The sequence below is a fragment of the Nycticebus coucang genome, chromosome 5, assembly GCF_027406575.1.
Source record: "Nycticebus coucang isolate mNycCou1 chromosome 5, mNycCou1.pri, whole genome shotgun sequence".
In the NCBI taxonomy this organism is placed as follows: Eukaryota; Metazoa; Chordata; class Mammalia; order Primates; family Lorisidae; genus Nycticebus; species Nycticebus coucang.
The window spans coordinates 40,065,434-40,087,044 of NC_069784.1; the positions used below are offsets into that span (position 1 = coordinate 40,065,434).

At 49.9% G+C, this 21,611-nt stretch overlaps 1 protein-coding gene across 1 annotated transcript in view; it reads left to right on the forward strand.

The window, feature by feature from the left end:
* The window catches only part of SLC6A17 (solute carrier family 6 member 17), a 52,530-nt gene extending 32,019 nt beyond the window's left edge, over positions 1 to 20,511 (forward strand). Inside the window, exons 7-12 of the mRNA XM_053591271.1 lie at positions 12,054 to 12,295; positions 12,555 to 12,747; positions 14,845 to 15,037; positions 15,801 to 15,960; positions 17,574 to 17,736; positions 18,235 to 20,511. Of these exons, the coding sequence (XP_053447246.1) occupies positions 12,054 to 12,295; positions 12,555 to 12,747; positions 14,845 to 15,037; positions 15,801 to 15,960; positions 17,574 to 17,736; positions 18,235 to 18,603 (1,320 nt within the window). The 3' untranslated portion in view covers positions 18,604 to 20,511. The remainder of the gene's footprint in view (positions 1 to 12,053; positions 12,296 to 12,554; positions 12,748 to 14,844; positions 15,038 to 15,800; positions 15,961 to 17,573; positions 17,737 to 18,234) is intronic.
* The last annotated feature ends 1,100 nt before the right edge of the window (positions 20,512 to 21,611 follow it).

Here is a 21,611-nt window from a genome sequence, read left to right on the forward strand (position 1 = left end):
CCAGCAACTCCACTCCTACAGATATGTTCACACACAACTCCTACCTATCCTACAGATATGTTCACACTCAAGCAAAATGATCAGTGTGCAATATTGATTAGCATTTGTTTTAGTGGCAAAAGTGGCAACCACCCAAGGCCGGGTTTGGTGGCTCACGCCTGTAATTCTAGCACTCTGGGAGGCCGAGGCAGGTGGATTGCCTGAGCTCACAGGTTTGAGACCAGCCTGAGCAAGAGTGAGACCCCCATCTCTAAAAATAGCCAGGCAATGTGGTGGGCACCTGTAATCCCAGCTACTTAGGAGGCTGAGGCAAGAGATATTGTTTGAGCCCAAGAGTTTGAGGTTGCTGTGAGCTATGACGCTATGGCACTCTACTGAGGGTGACAAAGTAAGACTCTCTCAAAAAACAAAAAAAAAAATGGCAACCACCTAAATGCTCATCATTCACTTATTCATTCTTTCAGCAAAGGTTCATTGAATGCCTATTATGTGCTGGGCACTGTTCTGGGCCCTGGGATCTAGCAGTGAACAAAGCAGACAAACCTCCCGGCCTTCAGGAAGTTTATATTCTGGTGGAAGGAGATAGGCATTATGAGATAACACAAGATATGTACCCTTGTAAGATGCACCACAGGTGTATTCCCATCAATCAATGTAGAATATAAACGTCTTAACACAATAACTAAGAAAATGCCAGGAAGACTATGTTAACCAGTAGGATGAAAATGTGTCAAACGGTTTATAAAACCAGTGTATGGTGCCCCATGATGGCATTACTGTACACAGCTATGATTTAATAATAAGAATAATAATAAATAAAAAACAGAAAAAAGATACTACAAGATAAGGAATTGTTCATTGGTGTTGCTAAGGAGAAAATAAAGGGGAGAAAGAAGGATTAGGGCATTTGGGAGAAGAGTTGCCATTTTCTTTTTTTTTTTTTTCGTAGAGACAGAGTCTCACTTTATGTCCCTCAGTAGAGTGCTGTGGCCTCACACAGCTCACAGCAACCTCCAACTCCTGGGCTTAAGCGATTCTCTTGCCTCAGCCTTCCGAGTAACTGGGACTACAGGCGCCCGCCACAACGCCCGGCTATTTTTTTGGTTGCAGTTTGGCCGGGGCTGGGTTTGAACCCGCCACCCTCGGTATGTGGGGCCGGCGCCTTACCTACTGAGCCACAGGCACCGCCCAAGAGTTGCCATTTTCAATAGTGTGGTCCAGTAAGGCCTGGCTGAGAAGTGACATGTAAATGGAGACCTGAAGGAGGTCCGGGCACAGGCTAGTGGGTATTTGGAGGTAGTTCTTTCCATCCAGAGAGAACAATATGGGAAAAGGGCTTGAGACAGGACCTGGCTGGCATATTCAAGGAGGCCAGTGTGGCTGGAATAGAGGGAAGATGGGGTCAGATGTGTGGTGAGAGGCAGTGCAGAGGTAGATTGTGAGAGTCTTAGAGGCTAGGCAAGGAGTTTGACATCTACTCTGAGTGAAATGGGAGCCATTCAGAGATCAGAGGGATGACATGGTCTGACTTCTGTCTTAGATGGACCACTCTAAGCCCCCTACAAGGCTGCCATAGAGAATCTGAGGGGGCAAGGGCCAGACGGGAGACCCACCAGGAGGGTCCTCCAGGTGAGGGGTGGCTGGGGTTTGAGCCCAGGTGATGGCAATGGGAATGGCAAGAGGTGATTCCATTGAAGATGCATGTTGGAGGCAGAGTCCACAGGATTTACCATCAGATTGGATGTAAGATGTGTGTCAAGGCGACTCTGAGGTCTTTCACCTCAGCCACTAGAAGGATGGAGTTGATATTTATGGGGATGGGGGAAGGCAGTGGGAGGAGCAGAGTTAGGGGGAAACATCATGTACTTGTTTGGACACACACTTGCTTAAAAGGTCTACTCGAGATAGTAAGTGGACAGTGGAGATGAGAATCTGGGGGCTGGGGTGGAGATATAAATTTGGGAGTCTGTGGTGACAGACTGGTGTATGATCACATGGAGCCCCAGTGTTCAGAGGGTGGGGAGAGGTGGCTGGTGAGGGAAGGGCAGACAGACAGACATCCCAGGGACAGAGTGAGGAAAATGTCTTGAGAAAGAGGGACTCATCAGCATGGCTGAAGCTGCTGAGAGGTCAGGTGAGAAGGATTCAGAAACAACTGTAGTACTTGGTGACAGGTCACTGGTGACCTGGACAAGGGCTGTTTAGGTGGGGGGGGGGCTGCAAATCAAACAGAAACAGGTTAAAGGGGAAATGGGAAGGAAGAAATTGGAGGCAAGCGATAGAGACCACTTATTTCCCAGGAGTTTTGCTGTAAAGGAGAGCAGAGAAATGAGATGGTAGCTGGAGAGGCCCATGGAAGTCAAGGGTGTTATTTCAGAATTTTGTAAGACGATAAAAACAATCCATCACACACTGCTGGTGGGGACGTGAAATGGTGCAGATGCTTTGGAAAATAGTCTGGTAGTTCTTCAAAAGGTTAAATGGAGTTGTGACCCAGCAACTCCACTCCTAGGCACATACCCAAGAGAACTGAAAACATATGTTCACGGAAAAACTTGCACACGAATAGCAGCATTATCATTGTTAGAGCTGAAAAGTAGAAACAACCCAAATGTCCATCAGAAGAATGATAAACAAAATGTGGTACGTGCACACAATGGGATGTTATCCAGCCGTAAAAAGGAATGAGGTGCAGATACATGCTACGACATGGAACCCCTGGGTGAGCAATAAGCTGAGCAGAAGAAGCAGACACAAAAGGTCACCTATTGTCTGATTCTGGTTGGATGAATTATCCAGAATAGGCGAATCCATAGAGACAGAAAGCGGATTAGTGGTTTCTAAGGGCTCGGCTTCTGGAGTTGTTGGAGACCTGGGGAGTGACTGCTAATGGGTAGGGGCTTTCTTTGGGGGGTGATGGAGAGGTTTTAAAATTGATTGTGGTAATGGTTGTGCACCTCTGTGATATGTTTTGCTGTAAAAGGGAGCAGAGAAATGAGGTGGTAGCTGGGGAGGCCCATGGAGGTCAAGGGTGTTATTTCAGAATTTTGTAAGACGATAAAAATAATCCATCACACACTCCTGGTGCGAATGTGAAATGGTGCAGATGCTTTGGAAAACAGTCTGGTAGTTCTTCAAAGGTTAAATGGAGTTGTGACCCAGCAATGCTTTTGCACAAAAAAGAGGGGGGAATGGCTGCTAGAGGAGAGGCTCCAGTGCCCAGGTGGAGGAGCTGGTCTCAGGGAGGAGCACACTCAATCCCCATAGTAACAGGAGAGAAGGGCCAGTCCCAGCCCGTGGCACTGATGCTGGCAGATGAGACGCTGTGCACAGTTCTCTTCTGAATCCATCAATTTTCTCAGCAAAGTAGGAAGCAAGGTGATCAGCTGAGAGTAAGAATGGAGGGGGTGGGGTGGAGGTCTGAGGAGGAGCGAGTGGGAAGTAAATGTGTACGAGATCTCGGGCATGAGTGGCCAGGAGCAGCGCTCAGGGCCCGCCAGGACTAGGGTAGGGCGTGTGCAGTGAGCTCCACCAGTGTGGCGATTGCCAGCACTTTGGCCACACCAAGATGTTTTCCGTCTGCACCTCTCTGAAGCAGGCTGTTTCCATACATCAGTGAGGTACTTGAGCAAGCGTGTGCTTTATAATGGGCAGTGCTTACTGTGTGCCAAGCTCCGTTAGACACACCTCACTTACACTGACTGGTTTAACCCTCCAGCGAGGTACTCTGATCACACCTTCCCAGATGTGGAAGCCGAAGCACAGAGAGGCTGGATATCTGTAGGGATGAGGCTTGAGTGGCAGGGGCAGAGGGTCAGCTTGCCAGGAGCTCTGGACCACTGTGGGTCCCCAATTCAGCATGCTGAGGAAGTGCTGAGGCTTGGGCCAAGGGTGGTGGCCCTCAGATGTGGAGAGCTCCATGACAATTTTGGTGTGGATGGAAGGAAAATAAGAGAGAAATACACACCACCTTCACGTGTATGTGTGTATGTTCCTGGTACGTGCATAATATATCACTGGAGGGGAACACAGGAAACTGATGTTGTGCTGTGTCTGGAGAAGGAGGGGAACCAGGTATCTGGGATACAGAGTGAACAAAAGGAGAATGCAGGATCAAGGGTGTGCGTTTACTCCTATGAGAGAGGAGTGGGAGCCCCGCAGGTGTCAGGGCCAGGTGTAGAAGCTACTGGCATCATGCAAAAAGCCCAAGTGCCCATCGATCCACGAATGGATTAATAAATTGTGGTACATGTACACCATGGCATATTATGCAGCCTTAAAGAAAGATGGAGACTTTACCTCTTTCATGTTTACATGGATGGAGCTGGAACATATTCTTAGTTAAGTATCTCAAGAATGGAAGAAAAAGTATCCGATGTACTCAGCCCTACTATGAAAATAATTTATGGCTTTCATATGAAAGCTATAACCCAGTTATAACCTAAGAACATGGGGAAGGGGGAGAGGGAGTGGGGAGGATGGGTGGAGGGAGGGCGATTGGTGGGATTACACCTGCGGTGCATCTTACAAGGGTACATGTGAAACTTAGTAAATGTAGAATATAAATGTCTTAACACAATAACTAAGAAAATGCCAGGAAGGCTATGTTAACCAGTGTGATGAAAATGTGTCAGATGGTCTATAAAACCAGTGTATGGTGCCCCATGATTGCATCAATGTACACAGCTATGATTTAATAAAAAAAAAAAAAAAAAAAGAAGCAACTGGCAGAATCTCTCAGCTGGGTGCTGAAGGCGGCCCAGCCTTGTTCCCAGAGCCTGGGCTCTGGAGCCAGACGAGCTGCTTCACACCCCAGCTCCTCACCTGGCTGTTAGTGGACAAGGTCTCTGACTTCCAAGGACTCAGTTTCCTTGACAGCAAGATGGGGTGAGTGGAGGTGCTTCTGTCTTGGGGTTGTCAGGAGTATGCCCAGGACTGCTCCTGGCGAGTGGAGTGTGGATGGTAAGCGTTAGCTATTATTATCCTCGTCCCTTGTGAAGGTGACACTGTTCTTGGGCAGTGGGAATCCGGCGCTCCAGAGCCATCTGGCATCTCATGGCTCTGGCTGGCTCCACGTGGGGGGTTGCACAGCAGTGCTGAGAAGCAAGGATGTGTGCGCTTGTCACACACTAGCCCAGGCGAGGACTCGGCAGCTGTTGGTGGAGTCAGAAGCATCATCATGCCAGTGACTCAAATGCCTTGAAACACCTTGTTCCCCTGTGTGAGGAAGTGACTCAGCCATTGTGCAAAAGAAATGGCAGGAAACTAGTTCAGAAGAGAGCTTGAGGCTTACCTTCCAGAGGGAAAGCCTCCTGCCCCCCATCTCTCCTCTTGTGGACACATCCTGATGCCTGGAAGGGCCGTGGGGTTTCCTGAGTCTGGCCACGGGTTCATCTTCTATTGACACATGTTGGAATCATACCTCCTCACCCAGGGATCTTGCAAAGAGCCCCTTTAGAGTCACTGAACAATAGGCATTCTATACTGCAGGCACCCAGCTCGGTTTACCCCCCAGATTAGCGCAGCATCTACGCTCATCTGCACCAAAAAGAGTGCTCCTCCAGGATGGGGCCAGATGGGAGTGTGCCCAGGCACCCCTCGGCTCACGCCAGCACTTTCCTCCTCAGAGGTCAGGTCTGGCCCTCTCAGATGCCTTCCCAGGCCCCTGCTGATGTTAGATTTGGCTCTGTCAATTGTCTGGCTGATGTGTATGTGGGAGTTCCTTATACCCTCTTCTCTATCTTTGTACATTTTATAATAAATATTCCATAATTTTTAAAAATGGAAGAAAAACAATTTCAGCAAACAAAAATCACATTTTTTAAACATTTTTATTTTTCTTTCATCTTCAACAGGTATTTTATTTTATTTATTTATTTATTTGTTTTTGCAGTTTTTTGGCCGGGGCTGGGTTTGAACCCACTACCTCTGGCATATGAGGCCGGCGCCCTACTCCTTTGAGCCACAGGTGCCACCCCAAAAATCACATTTTTATTTTCATCCAAGATGGTGTCTATGCTATCCTCTGAGAAATCACTCAAGCTACAGGGCCAGCTCTGATGTGCCAATTGGGATTGTGGTGTCCTCGCTGGCATGGCTGCCTCTACACATGAAATTTGGCCACAAACCACGAGTAGGTCCAAAAATTTATCCACATCCTCAGGGAGTGATGCGAACCCTAATGTTGGCATGTATTTGGGTCTCCCAGATGGTCTGGACCTTTTGGTAAAAACTTAAAAAATGACTGACATGGATCAAAAGGAAATAGTTACCAAAAAGAAAGAAGGATGAAAGACAAGAGGAAGAGAAAGGAGGAGATAAGGCCAGCATTAAAATGATCATGATTTATTTATTATTTTTAGAGACAGAAGAGTTTAACTTTGTCACCCTTGGTAGAGTGCTCACAGCTCACAGCAACCTCCAACTCCCGGGCTTGGGTGATTCTCTTGCCTCAGCCTCCTGAGTAGGTGGGACTACAGGCACCTGCCACAATGCCTGGCTATTTATTTATTTATTTATTTATTGTTGTTGCAGTTTGGTTGGGGCCAGGTTTGAACCTGCCACCCTTGGTATATGGGGCCGGTGCCCTACTCACTGAGCCACAGGCACCGCCCCAAATGACCATGTTTTATAAAGTAGAAGACAGCACCTTAGCCCTGAAACACTGGTACAGTTTCAAACCCCTTGTCTGGTCCATTCAGCCTTGCACACAACCTCAAAGAAAAAGACCAGCTTTTGTCCATCTGTCTCTCTTGCTCCCCACTCATTCCTTCTCTTCCACATGCCAGGCACTGTTCCTGCAAACATGACCGGGAGGTGGGCTCCCCACCTAAGCACAGAGTGTTGAAAGGAAGAAACCTGTGATGTGGGTATTGACATGGCTGTGAGTGCCCAAGGACCATGACTAGCTTGGCCAGAGGCAGTCAGAAAAAACTTTAAAGGAGATGACATTTGTGCAGGTTTTGGGAAATAAATAGGAGTTCACCACAAAGTCAGTAGAAGGAAGGGAATTCCAGGAAGAGGGAATAGCCTGGGCAAAGGCAGAAGTGTGAAAGACCATGGTGCCTTTTTTTTTTTTTGAGACAGAGTCTCACTATGTCACCCTGGGTAGAGTGCCGTGGCATCAGAGCTCACAGCAACCTCAAACTCTTGGGCTTAAGCAATTCTCTTGCCTCAGCCTCCCAAGTAGCAACCATGGTTCTTTTGAAGAGTAGTAAGTTAACTGCATGTACAGTATTCAGAACGGAAAAATGGAAAAGATTTTCTAGAAGAAAATGGGGGGCTTGGTGCAGTGGCTGAGGAGGGTAGATCACCTACACTCAGGAGTTCAAGACCAGCTTGAGCAAGAGAAAGACCCTGTCTCTACCAAAATTAGAGAAACTATCTGGGCATAGTGGTGTACACCTATAGTTCCACCTACTCAGGAGGCTGAGGCAGGAGGATCACTTGAGCCCAAGAGTTTGAGGTTGCTCTGAGCTATGATGCCATAACACTCTACCCAGGGTGACAGAGTGAGACTCTGTCTCAAAAAAAAAAACAAAGGACAATGGGAAACCATCAAAGATTTTTCAACATGCAAAGGACATGACCTGAATGAACTATGTTCATCTCAACTGCCCTCCCTTACAAAATCTCGTACTTCTTTGTAGTTGAAACTCAACCAAACTGCAGAGCCATCCCATTCAGTCCTCATTTCTAGGCTGAGAGAAGTTCCCAGGTCCTAGCAGGCTGTGGTAGACCTGTCATGATTTACATCCCTGCACACCAATGAAAGGCAGCCAGTGTGCCATCCAGGCATGTAACCCCTCTGCTAATTTCTGAAGCCTTCTGGGAAGATTATTTTTTTAAACTCCCCCAAGAGAGGCGAGTTGAAAAAAGGAGATGTGTTTGGACTGTGATTATTGCCTTCTCCTTTTCTATGTCTTCGGATTTCTTTTAGGCATAGTATGGGCCTGTGTTTCCTTATCCAAATGCCAAAATCCGAATAGCCCTGAAAACCAAAAATTGGTTTTGTTTCGCTTTTTTGTTCCCTCAGAACTCATTTGAAGACAAAATGACCTGCACAGATGTGAGGCTATTTATAGTCTTTATCAATTCACTTGATGTGAATATTCATGTTCTGCTGCAGAAATACTAATATGTTAGATTGCAGGGTGCTGCCCTGGACCTCACTTGGGTATTATGTACTTAAGTGGCATATGCACCATACTACCTTTCTAAAATAAAACAAATTTTATTTTAGAATATATTATAAAAGCTAGAATTCCAAAACCAATCTGATGCCAGGGCTTTTAGGTAAGGAAACATGGGCCTGTGTTACTGAGAAGATGACATTTCATTTTACTTTAAAAACCAGACATCCTTGATGGTCATAGTGATCAGTTTCCTTTGGGGCGGCACCTGGGGCTCAAGGGAGTAGGGCGCCAGCCCCATATGCTGGAGGTGGCAGGTTCAAAACCAGCCCTGGCCAAAAACTGCAAAAAAAAGAAAAGAAAAGAAAAACCAGATATTCATCTGTGCAAGTGTGGTGGGTCCCCAGCAGCGTGGGACAGCCCCTGCTCAATTTTTCTGATGATCTGGCTTTCCTACAAATTCTATCTCCAGCTCAGCTCTCTCTTTTAAACCCCAAACTCATATGTCTAGCTGACCACTTGACATCTTCTCTTAGATGTCTTATAAACACATTCAACTCAACCTTTCCAGAACTAATGTCTTGATCTTCCCTGTCCAACCCCGCTGACCTGTTCCTCTCCAAGTGTTCCCATCTCCACCTGCTCAGGTCAGCAGGTCAGAAACATGGCCATCACCTAGGCCTCTCTCTGCTTAGCATTCCCCGTCTCTAGTCCCTCCCTATGTCTCCTTGGTTTCTCCTACTAAGCTCTCTCCATGGGCGCCAGCCCACCCCTAAGCAAAGCCACGATCCCCCCCCTCACCTGAGTGTGGAAGGCACTTTCTCCAGCTCTGCTGCATCCCCTCTAGTGGCCCCTATGGCCCTGGACTTGATTGCCGCAAGAAGGAACCAGACAAGAAGCCGATTAGAAGTACAAGCTTGCAGAAGGTGGGCTGACCTTGCTTGAAGGGTAGCCCCAAGCAACCTCCGCAGTAGCCTTTTATTGAGACAGTACAAGGAAGGTGAGGGGAGTGTTACACAATGACGGCGTGCTTAAGGATCGCAAGGAGCACCTGTGGACGAATTGCCCGAGGGTCCGTTCCCCAGCTGCAGATCATCTTGCTCAGAGGTCGTCTGGCTCTTGGTGTCCTCTACACCCCTCATTCCGTGTCCAACTGTGGCCCTCCTTCTTCACACCTCTTGGTGGTTTCTCAAACTAGGTGCTTTCTTCAGGTGAAGACAAGGTTTCATACAGACATTCAATCTCTTTTGCCTGTCCCAGCTTCACCTGTTCACCACTGCCTTGTCCTCTCTGCTTCAGCCACCTAGCCTCTTCCATTCCCCTTTCACAACATTCTCTGTCCCATCTCAAGACCTCTGCCCATGCTGTTCCCTCTTCCCAAATGCTTTTCCCTCCTCTCATAGCCTAGCTTTTATCAGCTTTCAGAGGTCAGTTCAGTGATCCCTTCCTTTGGGGAACCTCCCTGGCCCCCATTCTTACTCAAATCTCCATTCCTTGGGCTCTCCAAGCACTGGATGCTTGACCTTCAGGCCCTTGTCACATTCGCAATTTAGCATCTTTTTGTGGGATCATTTGGCTAATGTCTGTCTCTCTTCCGAGAATGCAAAACTTCACAGGAGTTGAGAAACCACCTGGGTTTTCTCCCTGTGTCTCCCTGTCGCCTGGTGCTGGGCCTGGTCCACAGCAGCAGCTCCAGGATTGATGGATGGGGGGATGTGCATCATAACCACATGGAGCCATGACACCTTCCACTTGCTGAGCATATGCAGGGCTCGGGAGAGGTTCTGCTCATGCGTGCCAGGGGGCTTTCAGACCCTTAATGGCCTAGGTTGGGCTCTCTTGGTGTACTAAAGATGGCTGCACCTATTTTGTGTGGGGTGGGGGACCAACCCCTCCTGGAGTACACACACTCACCAACCAGACAGTCCCCCCAGGTCTCCAGTTGTTCCCAGGCCCTGAAGGTCCGAGGGTTCTACCACCACCCCTGTCTCTCCTTGTCAGCATATGGGCACCTCACTCGGCTTCGTTGTTCTGCCTACCCTCCAAGCTTGCTGACACTTCAGTGGTGGAGTGACCTGCCTAGGATGCTGCTGGGATGGCAGGCAGGTCGGCCCTCCGTCCTGGATGTGAGGGCTGTACTTCTAGAGCTAGACAGACCCTAAAGCCCAATGCCTTATTGTTCAGATGGGCAACAGACTTACCCACAGGCACAGATAAGGGGCAGGTGAGACAAGACCCATGCAGGGATTGTGGCTGCATAAGTTCTCTAACTTGTTCCTTGCCCCTCTAGTCTGTCTCGAGTGAGGCCACTTAGGTCCACTTCTGCAGCACAGGTTGAGCAGAAAGTGCTCTGAAGAGCATAGATGACAGGTGGACTCAGTCAGCAGCTCCTGCCAGGAGGGTGCCATGGCCCAGCATCAGAAGATCTGTGCTTTAGTAAGATCTGTGCTCCAGCTAACCAGCTCAATTGCTTTGAGCAAGTAATTTCATCTTTGGTATCTCAGTTTACCTTTTCAGAATGTAAATATTAATCCCTGCCACCTGCAAAAAAACCAAAAACATCTGTCCTGACTAGGTCAGCATCATTTTGTCAGGATTAAGGGCTACTATATATGAGGCATTACTTATTGCTGTACATTTGATCCTCACAATCACTCTGAGAAGGTGACTTCATTATTATTCCCATTTTTCAGATGAGAAAACTGAGGCTTATAATGCAAGCACTATCACGTGTCTAAAACTTCAAAGCTATTTAAAGATAGATGTCAGGGCTGGGCACAGGGGCTCATGCCTATAATCCTAGCACTCTGGGAGGCCAAGGTGGATGGATCATTGAACTCAGTAGTTCAAGACCAGCCTGAGCAAGAGCAAGACCCCATCTCTACTAAAAATAGAAAAACCAGCAGATATCATCACAGGCACCCATAGTCCCAGCTACTTGGGAGGCTGAGGCAAGTGGATGGCTGGAACCCAAGAGTTTGAGGCTGCTGTGAGCTATTATGATGCCATGGCACTCTACCCAGGGCAACAGAGTGAGACTCTGGCTCAAAAGAAAAAAAAGAAAAGAAAAAGGACTCAGAATTTATTCCTAGGTCTATATGAGACTTTGGTCCCTGCCTCAAGGAACAAATAGTTAAAGGAAAATGGATGGGGAAAGGGCTTTGGAAATTGCCCCACATCCTCCAAATTCTGTTGCGGTTCAGGCCTCTGTTCGGTCTGAGGGCAGATGGAGCCTTGGGCAGTGGCTGTATCTCTCCAGGAAGTATCTGGTTTCTGGGCTTCAAGGTTAATGGGGGTTCTTCTGTGACACGGAGCAGGTAGATGTGTGTAGATGAACCTCAGCCTTCTTTTCCTGGAAAAGGGAGATTAAGTAAGCAAAGGGAGAAGATGATTTTTTTTCCCTTTCCAACCCCCACAGTTTGAGGTGGAGGAGGTGTCAGGGTTCTCAGTCCTCTTGAACTGTTGTGCAGGCTGTTCACTGCACCACCCTATGAGGCAACCATTCACACCATAGTCTAAGTGAATGACACTCCCTAGAGTTGTGCACTATACAACTGTACTTGACAGACCTTGGCAATAGTCCTTAGTATGCTAAATCCATGGTAAATAATGACAGTAGTTAAAATTACCTGAGAACTTACTATGTAAGCACTTAGCATTTATTTTATTTTTACCGATGCCCCCCAAATAATTCTCTGAAGTTGATACTCTTGCTATCTGTGTGGGGAAATTGAGGCTCAGAGAGGTTAGGGGAGTTGTCAAGGTCACGCAGCCACAGCATCTTACCACTATGCCATGCTACCTGTAAACCCTGTTGAAGCTGAGGAAAGTGGTGTGGAAGAATCCTCATTGCCCATGCCCATGATTAAAACCATCATCTCTGTATCTGTTTCTTCCTTCTGCCTCGGTCCTCCCCCATAGCTGGACAAGATGCTGGACCCCCAGGTGTGGCGGGAGGCAGCTACACAGGTCTTCTTCGCCCTGGGGCTGGGCTTTGGTGGCGTCATCGCCTTCTCCAGCTACAACAAGCAGGACAACAACTGCCACTTTGATGCTGCCCTGGTGTCCTTCATCAACTTCTTCACCTCAGTGCTGGCCACCCTCGTGGTGTTTGCTGTGCTGGGCTTCAAGGCCAACATCATGAATGAGAAGTGTGTGGTCGAGTAGGTGGCATCTCCCCTCCTGTCCCTCCTTCTCCCTGTATCCCTTACCCGGGAGTGGGCAAGTGGGCCAGGCATAGAGAAAGGAATGGAGATCGAAGTAGCACTCTCTGTCCCCAGCCCTGGGCCACAGGGACAGGCTGAGAGATAGTTATGTCAATGGCCTTGGGGTCCTGCCTTGGCACCTGAGACGAGCCCCCCAGGACCTTGCCTGCCACCCCAGCCTTGCCTTCTTACCTGGCCCTCTCCCTTTGTGCTGCAGGAATGCTGAAAAAATCCTGGGGTACCTCAATAACAATGTCCTAAGCCGGGACCTCATCCCACCCCACGTCAACTTCTCCCACCTGACCACGAAGGACTACATGGAGATGTACAATGTCATTATGACCGTGAAGGAGGATGGCTTCTCAGCCCTGGGTCTTGACCCCTGCCTTCTGGAGGATGAACTGAACAAGGTGTGGGGATGTATTGCCCTTCCCTGGACAGGCAGGAGCCCAAAGAACAGTGCTGAGTGGCTGGAGCTCGAGTGCAGGCCTCAGAAAGCCGGTGGGAAGTTATTCATGTCCTTAACAGATAAGGTCTTACTATGAGGGGTAGTGCTGAGAGAGAGGAAAGGTATCAGCCAAAGCCGCCCCCCTGGGGTAGACTTGAGTCTAGATGGAGAGACAAAGGTGACACACCTCATAGAAATGACAATAAGTATATGGGCCAACTTTCCCATTTTTTGAATGGGCTCCCTGTGGTCCAAATAAGTGGCATCAAATAAGTGTTGAGATTAGTGTCGGCCCTTTATTGTCTATCTCCTTTGGCCGTCATGACAGCTCTGTAACTTGAGTGTTAATATCATCCGCTATTTATGAGTACCCTGTTTCCCTGAAAATAAGACAGCATCTTATTTTAAGGTGTGCTCCCAAAGATGCGCTAGGTCTTATTTTCAGGGGACGTCTTATCTTTCCTGTAAATAGGTCTTATTTTCGGAGGATGTCTTATTTCGGGGAAACAGGGTAGCTATGAGTAGCCTGTAAGTTGGGGGCTTGATCAAGGTTTCCCAGCTAGTAAGGAGGAGAGCCAGGGTTCAAATCTAGGCAGTCTGGTCAAGGGTCCAGTCTCTGAACCACCCCCTGATGCTCTGTGTCCTCCCCTAGATGTTCCTATCCAATTCCCTCTGCCATGATAACCTTTAGCCCCAGGTGGGGCAGGGAGGCTGCCTCCTCCTTAATGCTTGGGCCCAGGTTTAGACACTTTACTTTGATTTATATTTGCATAGCTGGACACTTCCAAAATGACTGCTCTTCAGCTTTTAACAAGGAAGAGACACACCCACAGTGTCCTGGGGACCTGCTGGCACCAAGTCTCACATGATGCAAAGCCAGCTCCCATCAGCCTGGCCTAACCCTGGCCCTGGGGACGCTTTCCCTGAGCTGATGGCTGAGCTCCATGTTAAAGTCGACTCTACTGGACTGACATGGTCCTAATGCTGAGGGGGCTGCATCCTGCACGCCTGACACCTTCCCAGGTGGTCAGCAGCAAAACCTGGTGCTCCCTGCCCTGGTTTCTTCCCCAGGCAACTGGCAGCATAAAGGACTGCCCCATTTAATATTCCTGGGAACCTTGCCTCCTTCTCCTGGGCATGACCATGAGATCATAGTTTTTCCACACAAAACAACCTCAATAGCATCCCAGTGACAGGAGTGACCCACTCAACCAGGGGTAAGTGTTCTGTCAAAATCACTGAACATTATAGGACAAGTGTAAGTCGGGGGCAGTGTGTAGTCACTTGCCCAGTGAGCAGGGGCTTTCGCTTTAAAGCAGTGACTCTCTACCATGGCTACTATTATAATCACGTGAGGGGCTTTATAAAACTCTGATGCCCAGCTATACCCTCCAGGGGTCCTCAAACTATGGCCTGTGGGCCACATGAGGCGATGTGATTGTATTTGTTCCCGTTTTGTTTTTTTACTTCAAAATAAGATATGTGCAGTGTGCGTAGGAATTTGTTCATAGTTTTTTTTTTAAACTATAGTCCGGCCCTCCAACGGTCTGAGGGACAATGAACTGGCCCCCTATTTAAAAAGTTTGAGGACCTCTGCTAGACCAATAAAATCATTGTCCCTGGGGTGAAACCCTGGCATCTGGTGTGCTTCCCCTGGGGCAGCTGTGGCTGAGAGCACCGAGTTCAGATCTGGAGGTCAGAAGTTCAGAGCTGGGCACAGCCAATGTATCTAGAGCAATCAGGGAGGATGTCCTAGGGGATCAGGGTCTTAAGCTGGGCATGTTTCTAAACATGAGCATCTTCATCTGAGTCACCTGAGGTCCTTGTATGGTCCCCCAGGTGAACTTCTGAGTTTGTGTTTTTATACGTCCCCAGATTCTGATGCCCTCTAAAGTTTGAGACACACTGGCCTAAACCAGCCAGGTTTAGGTTGAAGTGGGGATCCCCAGGAAAGAGGGAATAGTTATTCCGAAAGCTCCAAAGCAGAGGTGAGGAAGCAGGGCTATTTGGGGGTGGGGTGGTGGCCTCACTCACAAGCCCCGTTCTCCACCCCCCTCAGTCAGTGCAGGGCACAGGCCTGGCCTTCATCGCCTTCACCGAGGCCATGACGCACTTCCCTGCCTCCCCGTTCTGGTCCGTCATGTTCTTCCTGATGCTCATCAACCTGGGCCTGGGCAGTATGATCGGCACCATGGCGGGCATCACCACGCCCATCATTGACACCTTCAAGGTGCCCAAGGAGATGTTCACAGGTAACTCTTCCCTGCAGCCCCCACCAGGCCCCATGGGCTGCCCACATGGACAGCAGTCAGGTTCTGGCTGATTTTAGAAAGATTGGGTCCTAACTGGGTCCTTCAGGACCCGTACTCAGAAGCCTCTACCACACACAGCTAGAGCCTGGAAGTGCTGCTCAGTGACAAGCTCTCGTGAGCCAGGAGAAAAAAGCTGTTTGGAAATCTGAGCCAAACTTGAGCCGGAAGATAGGCCTGTTTCTTTGGGTCACTTACCCCTCTCCCCAAGGGCCTGCTGAGTGGTCTCGTGCAGGTGCCCCCTCTCAGCACTGGCCTTGCTCTCTGCTCCACCTGTGTCACTCCCAGTCCCGGGCTGTGTTTCTACTTCCCCTCTGTCCCTGCTGAATTGATCTGACTCCATTCAGGGCTACCTCTCACCTGCATCCTCAGAGCAGAGTATCCTCTTGTTCTCAAATGGGGAAACCAGTGTGGAGAAAAAGATTCTGGGAATAGTCAGTGAATCATTTAAAGTTAAGTAGAGCACCTGCTATGGACCAGGCACTGTGCTAGGGACAGGGGCATGAGAGAAGAAATGAGCCACTATGCCTTCCTCAAGATGCTCCCTGCCTGACAGTGTGGGAGCTCAGAACCTCAGGCTCCGGACCTCTCGTGCAGGGCTGGGCCTGCGGGAGGGTGGGCTGCAGGCCTGCTGGGGGGAGGAGTGCCACAGGGCCCTGCCCACCTTGCATCTTTGCCCCCACACCGGCCTCCTGGCTCTCTCTAGTGGGCTGCTGTGTCTTTGCATTCTTCGTGGGGCTGTTGTTCGTCCAGCGCTCTGGAAACTACTTTGTCACGATGTTTGATGATTACTCGGCTACCCTACCACTCACCGTCATCGTCATCCTCGAGAACATCGCTGTGGCTTGGATCTATGGAACTAAGAAGTAAGGGGGACATGGGGAGAGGTAGGGACAGGAGAAAGGGTCTGTCCTATCATGACTTCCAGGAAAGGCAGGAGATCATAGAGTTAGAATAGCAGAGCTGAAAGTGCCCTTACACAACACTTAGGGAAACTGAGGCACAGATAGAGAGCATGGCTTCCCAAGGCTAATGGTCCAGTGAGAGACAAAGCCAGGCTGAGGACCTGGGAGTCCTGGGTTCAGGTCCTGGCATCATCTTTAAATTACCCTTTCCTGGATACCAACTCTGTTCAGAACTCTGTTAAACTTGTTAGGCACACCCTGGATATATAAGAGGCTCCTGCCCTTAACTTGTAGACTTAAAATGCACGATTTTAAGGTATATGAGATGAGGTATGGTTTTGGCTCCAAGTGCGGGAGGGGGGTGTCACACGAAGTAAAGAGGATTCAGCTATAAGAAAGGATTTGGTCTCATGGCCTACGCCTAAGACAGACCTATACTCACTGTCAGCTCCTGGCCTCATCCCTCATGTAAAGGGATGTAAATTATGTGTCTCCAAAAAGCTCCAGCACTAGGTCCCTCTCATCTACCGTTGACTGTGGTCACAGTGTACTTATCCTTGGCACACACACTAACCTATTGAGTCTGACTGTCCCTGATGCCTGGACCTGGTTATGGCATTGGGGCTGTCTCATGGGAGGGTGCAACAGGGGACAGGCAGTGGTAAAAAAGGAACAGTCCTCTGTTCCACCCATGGTAAGCCAAGCTGGAAGAACTGTTGGAAGGGACCATGACTATTTTTTGTGTCACAGACTCCTTTGGGAGTCTGGTGAAGCCCCCGACCCGTTTTCAGAATATTATTTTAAATGCATAAGATAAAATATATAGGATTATATAGAACACTAATTACATTGAAAAACAGTAAAATAATGTTGAAAATCTGTAGCAATGTGTATGTACTCTATTTTTAATGCATTAAGTTATAATATCTATCTGTATATCTAATAACATTGATAATTTTGAAGTAGTAATGAACATAAATAATGTTTCTAGGGCTCTTCAACAACTGAAATATGATATGAAAATATCTGTGATTTAATTTCTTGGTGGCAAAGTCACAGATATTGTTACTACTACTGTGGTTGCTTGCATTTACAATAGAAATTCCAGATTCCAGATATAGAGGTGAAGATGATTTTTTTGGTATGCCATTCAAGCACATGGCCTGCCAGCTTCCAGGTAAACCTGAGTCAGGGCAACTTGCTACTTTTAAAAGCTAGGGGAGTGCACATCTATATCTTTCCAGCAGGGGGAGTCTCAAGGTAGGCCAGTCCGGGCGTTTTGTAAACACATAAGCCTTTTGGTGGTTTGTTCAACCTACCCAGGGGCATGTTTAATGGCTCTGTCATGTCATGTGGGGCCGGGGGATGATGTGACTGAGTCAGAGGCGGCTAGAGGGAGACGGCCGAGCCTTCCTAGAGGCCAGCTAGGGAATGTGAAGAATAGGAACCGCGGAGGGAGGGGACTGTTCAGTGACGGCTTCCTGGAGGAGGTGTGGGTATGGGAAGAGGGAGGCATGGTCCGGGTGGTGTGGGTGGGGGTGGCAAACTGCTGGGCCCTCTGTTATGCCTGGCAGGTTCATGCAGGAGCTGACAGAGATGCTGGGCTTCCGACCTTATCGCTTCTACTACTACATGTGGAAGTTCGTGTCTCCACTGTGCATGGCCGTGCTCACTACCGCCAGCATCATCCAGCTGGGGGTCACGCCCCCGGGCTACAGTGCCTGGATCAAGGAAGAGGTGAGGGCTGGGGCCCCAAACCTCAGGGACATCACATCTTCCCAGGCCTAATTTAATGCAACAGATAACAGGGATAAATGTTTACAGGGTAGCCACTAGGTGCCAGGCCCTGCCAGGTGCTTTGCATACCTGATCTGTAACCTTTACAACAACCCAAAAAGAGAGGTGGCATTATGACTGTAGCACAAATGGGGAAACTGAGGCTCAGAAAGATTAATGCACTTGGCCAGTCTTTCTAACTTATGTTCTCTCTCATGTCTGTGGAGAGGAATTACCTGCCCATGTTACAGGTGTAGAAAGTGAGACCCCTTAACCAAGGTGACCAGTTAAACTCAAGTGGCAATGCCTGATGACCCCTATCTCTGCTGGTGCCCAGCCAGGATGGTGGGAGGGGAGAGGCATGGAAGATGTGGGTGAGGACAGGTGGCGGACCTGGAGGGCTAGGAGGGGAAGGCCTGTTGTAGCATGGCTGCAGCCCTCACTGCTGCCCATCCCCAGGCTGCCGAGCGCTACCTGTATTTCCCCAACTGGGCCATGGCCATCCTGATCACCCTCATTGCTGTGGCAACCCTGCCCATCCCTGTGGTGTTCATCCTACGGCACTTCCACCTGCTCTCCGACGGCTCCAACACTCTCTCGGTGTCCTACAAGAAGGGCCGCATGATGAAGGACATCTCTAACCTGGAGGAGAATGATGAGACTCGCTTCATCCTCAGCAAGGTTCCCAGTGAGGCACCCTCCCCCATGCCCACTCACCGCTCCTACCTGGGACCTGGCAGCACGTCACCCCTGGAAACCAGTGGCAACCCCAATGGACGCTATGGGAGTGGCTACCTCCTGGCCAGTACCCCTGAGTCGGAGCTGTGACCACTGCCCTGGTCCCACATGCCTCTCCCCTATACCCAACCTGCCCACTTGTCCAGGCCTGGCCTGTTCCTCCACAGTGGCCACTGGGCCCAGGCCAGGCCCTTTGCCCAAGGAGAAAGGGTCTGCCTTGCCTCATTCTCCACTTAAGTTCCAGCAGACCCTGTTCCCTCGGCTTGAACAGGGGCCATAGCAGCTCTGTTCCCCAATCAGGCCCCCAACCCAGCTATCCCTCTGAGAGTCTCTCACCAGATTGCAGCTGCACAATCGGAACACCACAGAGTCCTGATTCCCAGGGCAGGGAGACTCCAAGTGGCCCTGTAGGAGTCACTCAGCCCTCCCTCTCTTCCTGTGACTGCCACCTGCAGTTCTTAGGGCTCAGGGGTTCCCCTGTGCTGCCACGTGGTGGTGGGGAGAGGTATTGGGGCCAGGAATGAGGTGTGAACTTTAGCTCAGTCAACTCCCTGATTGAAGACTGTGGTTGGGGATAGATGTGCCAGGGTTTGGGGCTTAGACTTGGGGGAGAGGCATGCGAGCATCCCCAAGTTTTGTTTCCTGAGTTGGACCTCAAGTTAAGGGAGCTATTCTGCCCTGGGCTCCTGGTGGCATCTTAAGATGTCCTTACCCCTGCCTGGGGTTGTTGGGCTATACTCTTGCATCTTGCCTGGGAGGCAGTGACTGGACCCAGAATGCTTCCCCATCTTGATTAGGGCTTAGCCATCTCCCTGCCCCACCCCGACCCCCACCCCAGATCCTAGAGTGGTAGCCTCTACATCTCTTCTGGAGAGAGAATGGGACAGTGCAAAGAGAGGTTTCCAGAGCACAAATTGATGGTTCCCAGAATAATTTAGATGGTTTGGAGCACAATTGTGAAGCACACACCCACTCTGCTCACCTGCAGCCAAATTTTCTCTCTAGTGGCAGCTTTTCCCCTGGAACAGGGGCCCCTGGGGCTCAGGGGCTCATCCCCAAGAAGCCTCACTCTGGGGGAAAGACAGATAATTTCACTGCCCCTTTGATCCACCACTCACTCCTTGTTGCACAAGCACAGCCTCCCCCTCCCCACAGTGTGCATGTTGTGTGCAAACCCCTTAGAAGCCTTTCCTAAGCCTCCTGGGCCCATGGCAGGCAGCACCAGAGGCAGTGCTGTGGATGTTGAAGGCTGCCAAGGTCAAGGGATAAACTTATCTCCTGAGGCCTGGGCCCTGCAGGAGGCTACAACTGATGGCTGCATCCCCACCCACTCTCCAGGGGTAGACCCTGGAGGAGCAGCTGTCTTCAGAGCACAGCCTGGGAAGATTCAGAAACTAACCTGAGGATAAAGGTCTGTGAGAGATGGCTGGATGGCTGGATGGCTGAATGGGTAGAAAAAAGGAAGACAGGCGGGCAGACTGTCTTTGAAGCTCTTGTGGGCAGGGCAGGAGCCACAACAGTGCTAGTCCTGGACACATTCACGAAGGGTCCCAAAAAAAAACAGAAGAAATAGACTATGCCCTCCTTTACCCCTGAGTTCCTTTGTCTCCACCCACCCTGCCAGCTGGGGAGGCCCAACCCCACTGGGCCATCTCCCTTACTCATCCTCCCCCACACCTCCCATTTCTCCCACAAGTCATTTCCTGAATGTTTAGGGAGAGGGCAAGAGACCCACATCTCCCCACGGAGATGAGCTTTTGGGGCACAACATCCTGCCGTAGGCCCCCTCACCTAACAACACCTCCTACCTGGCCCCATGCCTGATCCTAAGCAGAATTAGCAACAGGAAAAGCAAGGCCCCAGGAGAGACACTCTACTATATATACTCTCCTATATATTCTATTTCTATTGTATATTCAATCTGTACATGTGGGTGTAAATGCTGTTAAATGACAAACCCAATATTATACTGTGGCTGGTGGACTATTTTCATCCTCAGTGCTGTACAGATCTATTTTCATTGTATATTTGATATATTTTTAATTTTGTAGCGTGTGGGTGGGCCAGGCCCCGGCCCGTGAGCCTGCGGGAGGGACTTAGCTGGGCTGTTTGCTGGCTGAGTGTGGGCTCAGTAGTGTCCTCGTAGCCTTTTGCTATAGGCCGGGCCCTGTCCCAGCTGTCTCTGCTGTGTGTTACACCTAGGGCCTGGAGCTTGGGGTGTGTGTTTGTGTGTGTGTCTGTGTGTGTGGTGTGTGCACACATGTGGGTGTGGGTGTATATAGGGTGCTGGCTTGTGACTCCCAGTGGTCACCACCTTCCTGAAGACACGCTGCCCTCCCTCTGCCTCTTCCTCCTCCCGTCAGCTCTGTTGGGCCAGGACTCAGGGCAGGGTCCCTCAGGAAGCCCCCTGCTTGGGGGAAGGAATGCATTGGCTGCTGGTGGCTCATTGCCTTCATACCACTGGGTTTGCCAGAAATAGGAAAGGAGGGTGATGGGGGGAAAAGCCCCCAAATTTACTTTCCAGTCACAGAGCTCTTCTGGAGGAAATGTACTGGATTTCTTAAAATGGTGAGACCCCTAGAGGGCATCTCACAGCACCTCTGTCCTGCACTTGCCCTTGAAACGGTCCTGGTGGTGTTCAGAAAGGAATGCCTGCCCTCCACTGTGCTTCTGACACCTCTGCTCACTCCTCAGGGGAGTCATGGGCAGGTAGGGTCACCTGATAATAGAAGATCCAGCCCAGAAGCCTGGAGGAGCAGACCCCCACATCCCTGCACGCAATCCCCACCCCCACTGGCTTTGGTGCTGTCCATGCAGTGCCTACCAGAAGGCAGAAGGGACACCAGTGCTGTGAGTCACTGAGTTGGGGACAGGGAAGGGGCACTCCTGAAAGAGTGCCCTAGGCCCCTGCCTACTGCCCAGCCCCAATCACCAGCTTCTTGCTCAGGGAGCCTTCCCCCCTCTCCACTGAGGCAACACGAAGCCTGAGGCACAGATGAGTGATGGATGGGTAGGGCACACAAGTTAATGTGCATGAGGTTGGCTTCTGCCCTCCAGCAATAAATGTGTTGCTTCCTAGTGCCAGGAGAAGTCCTCCC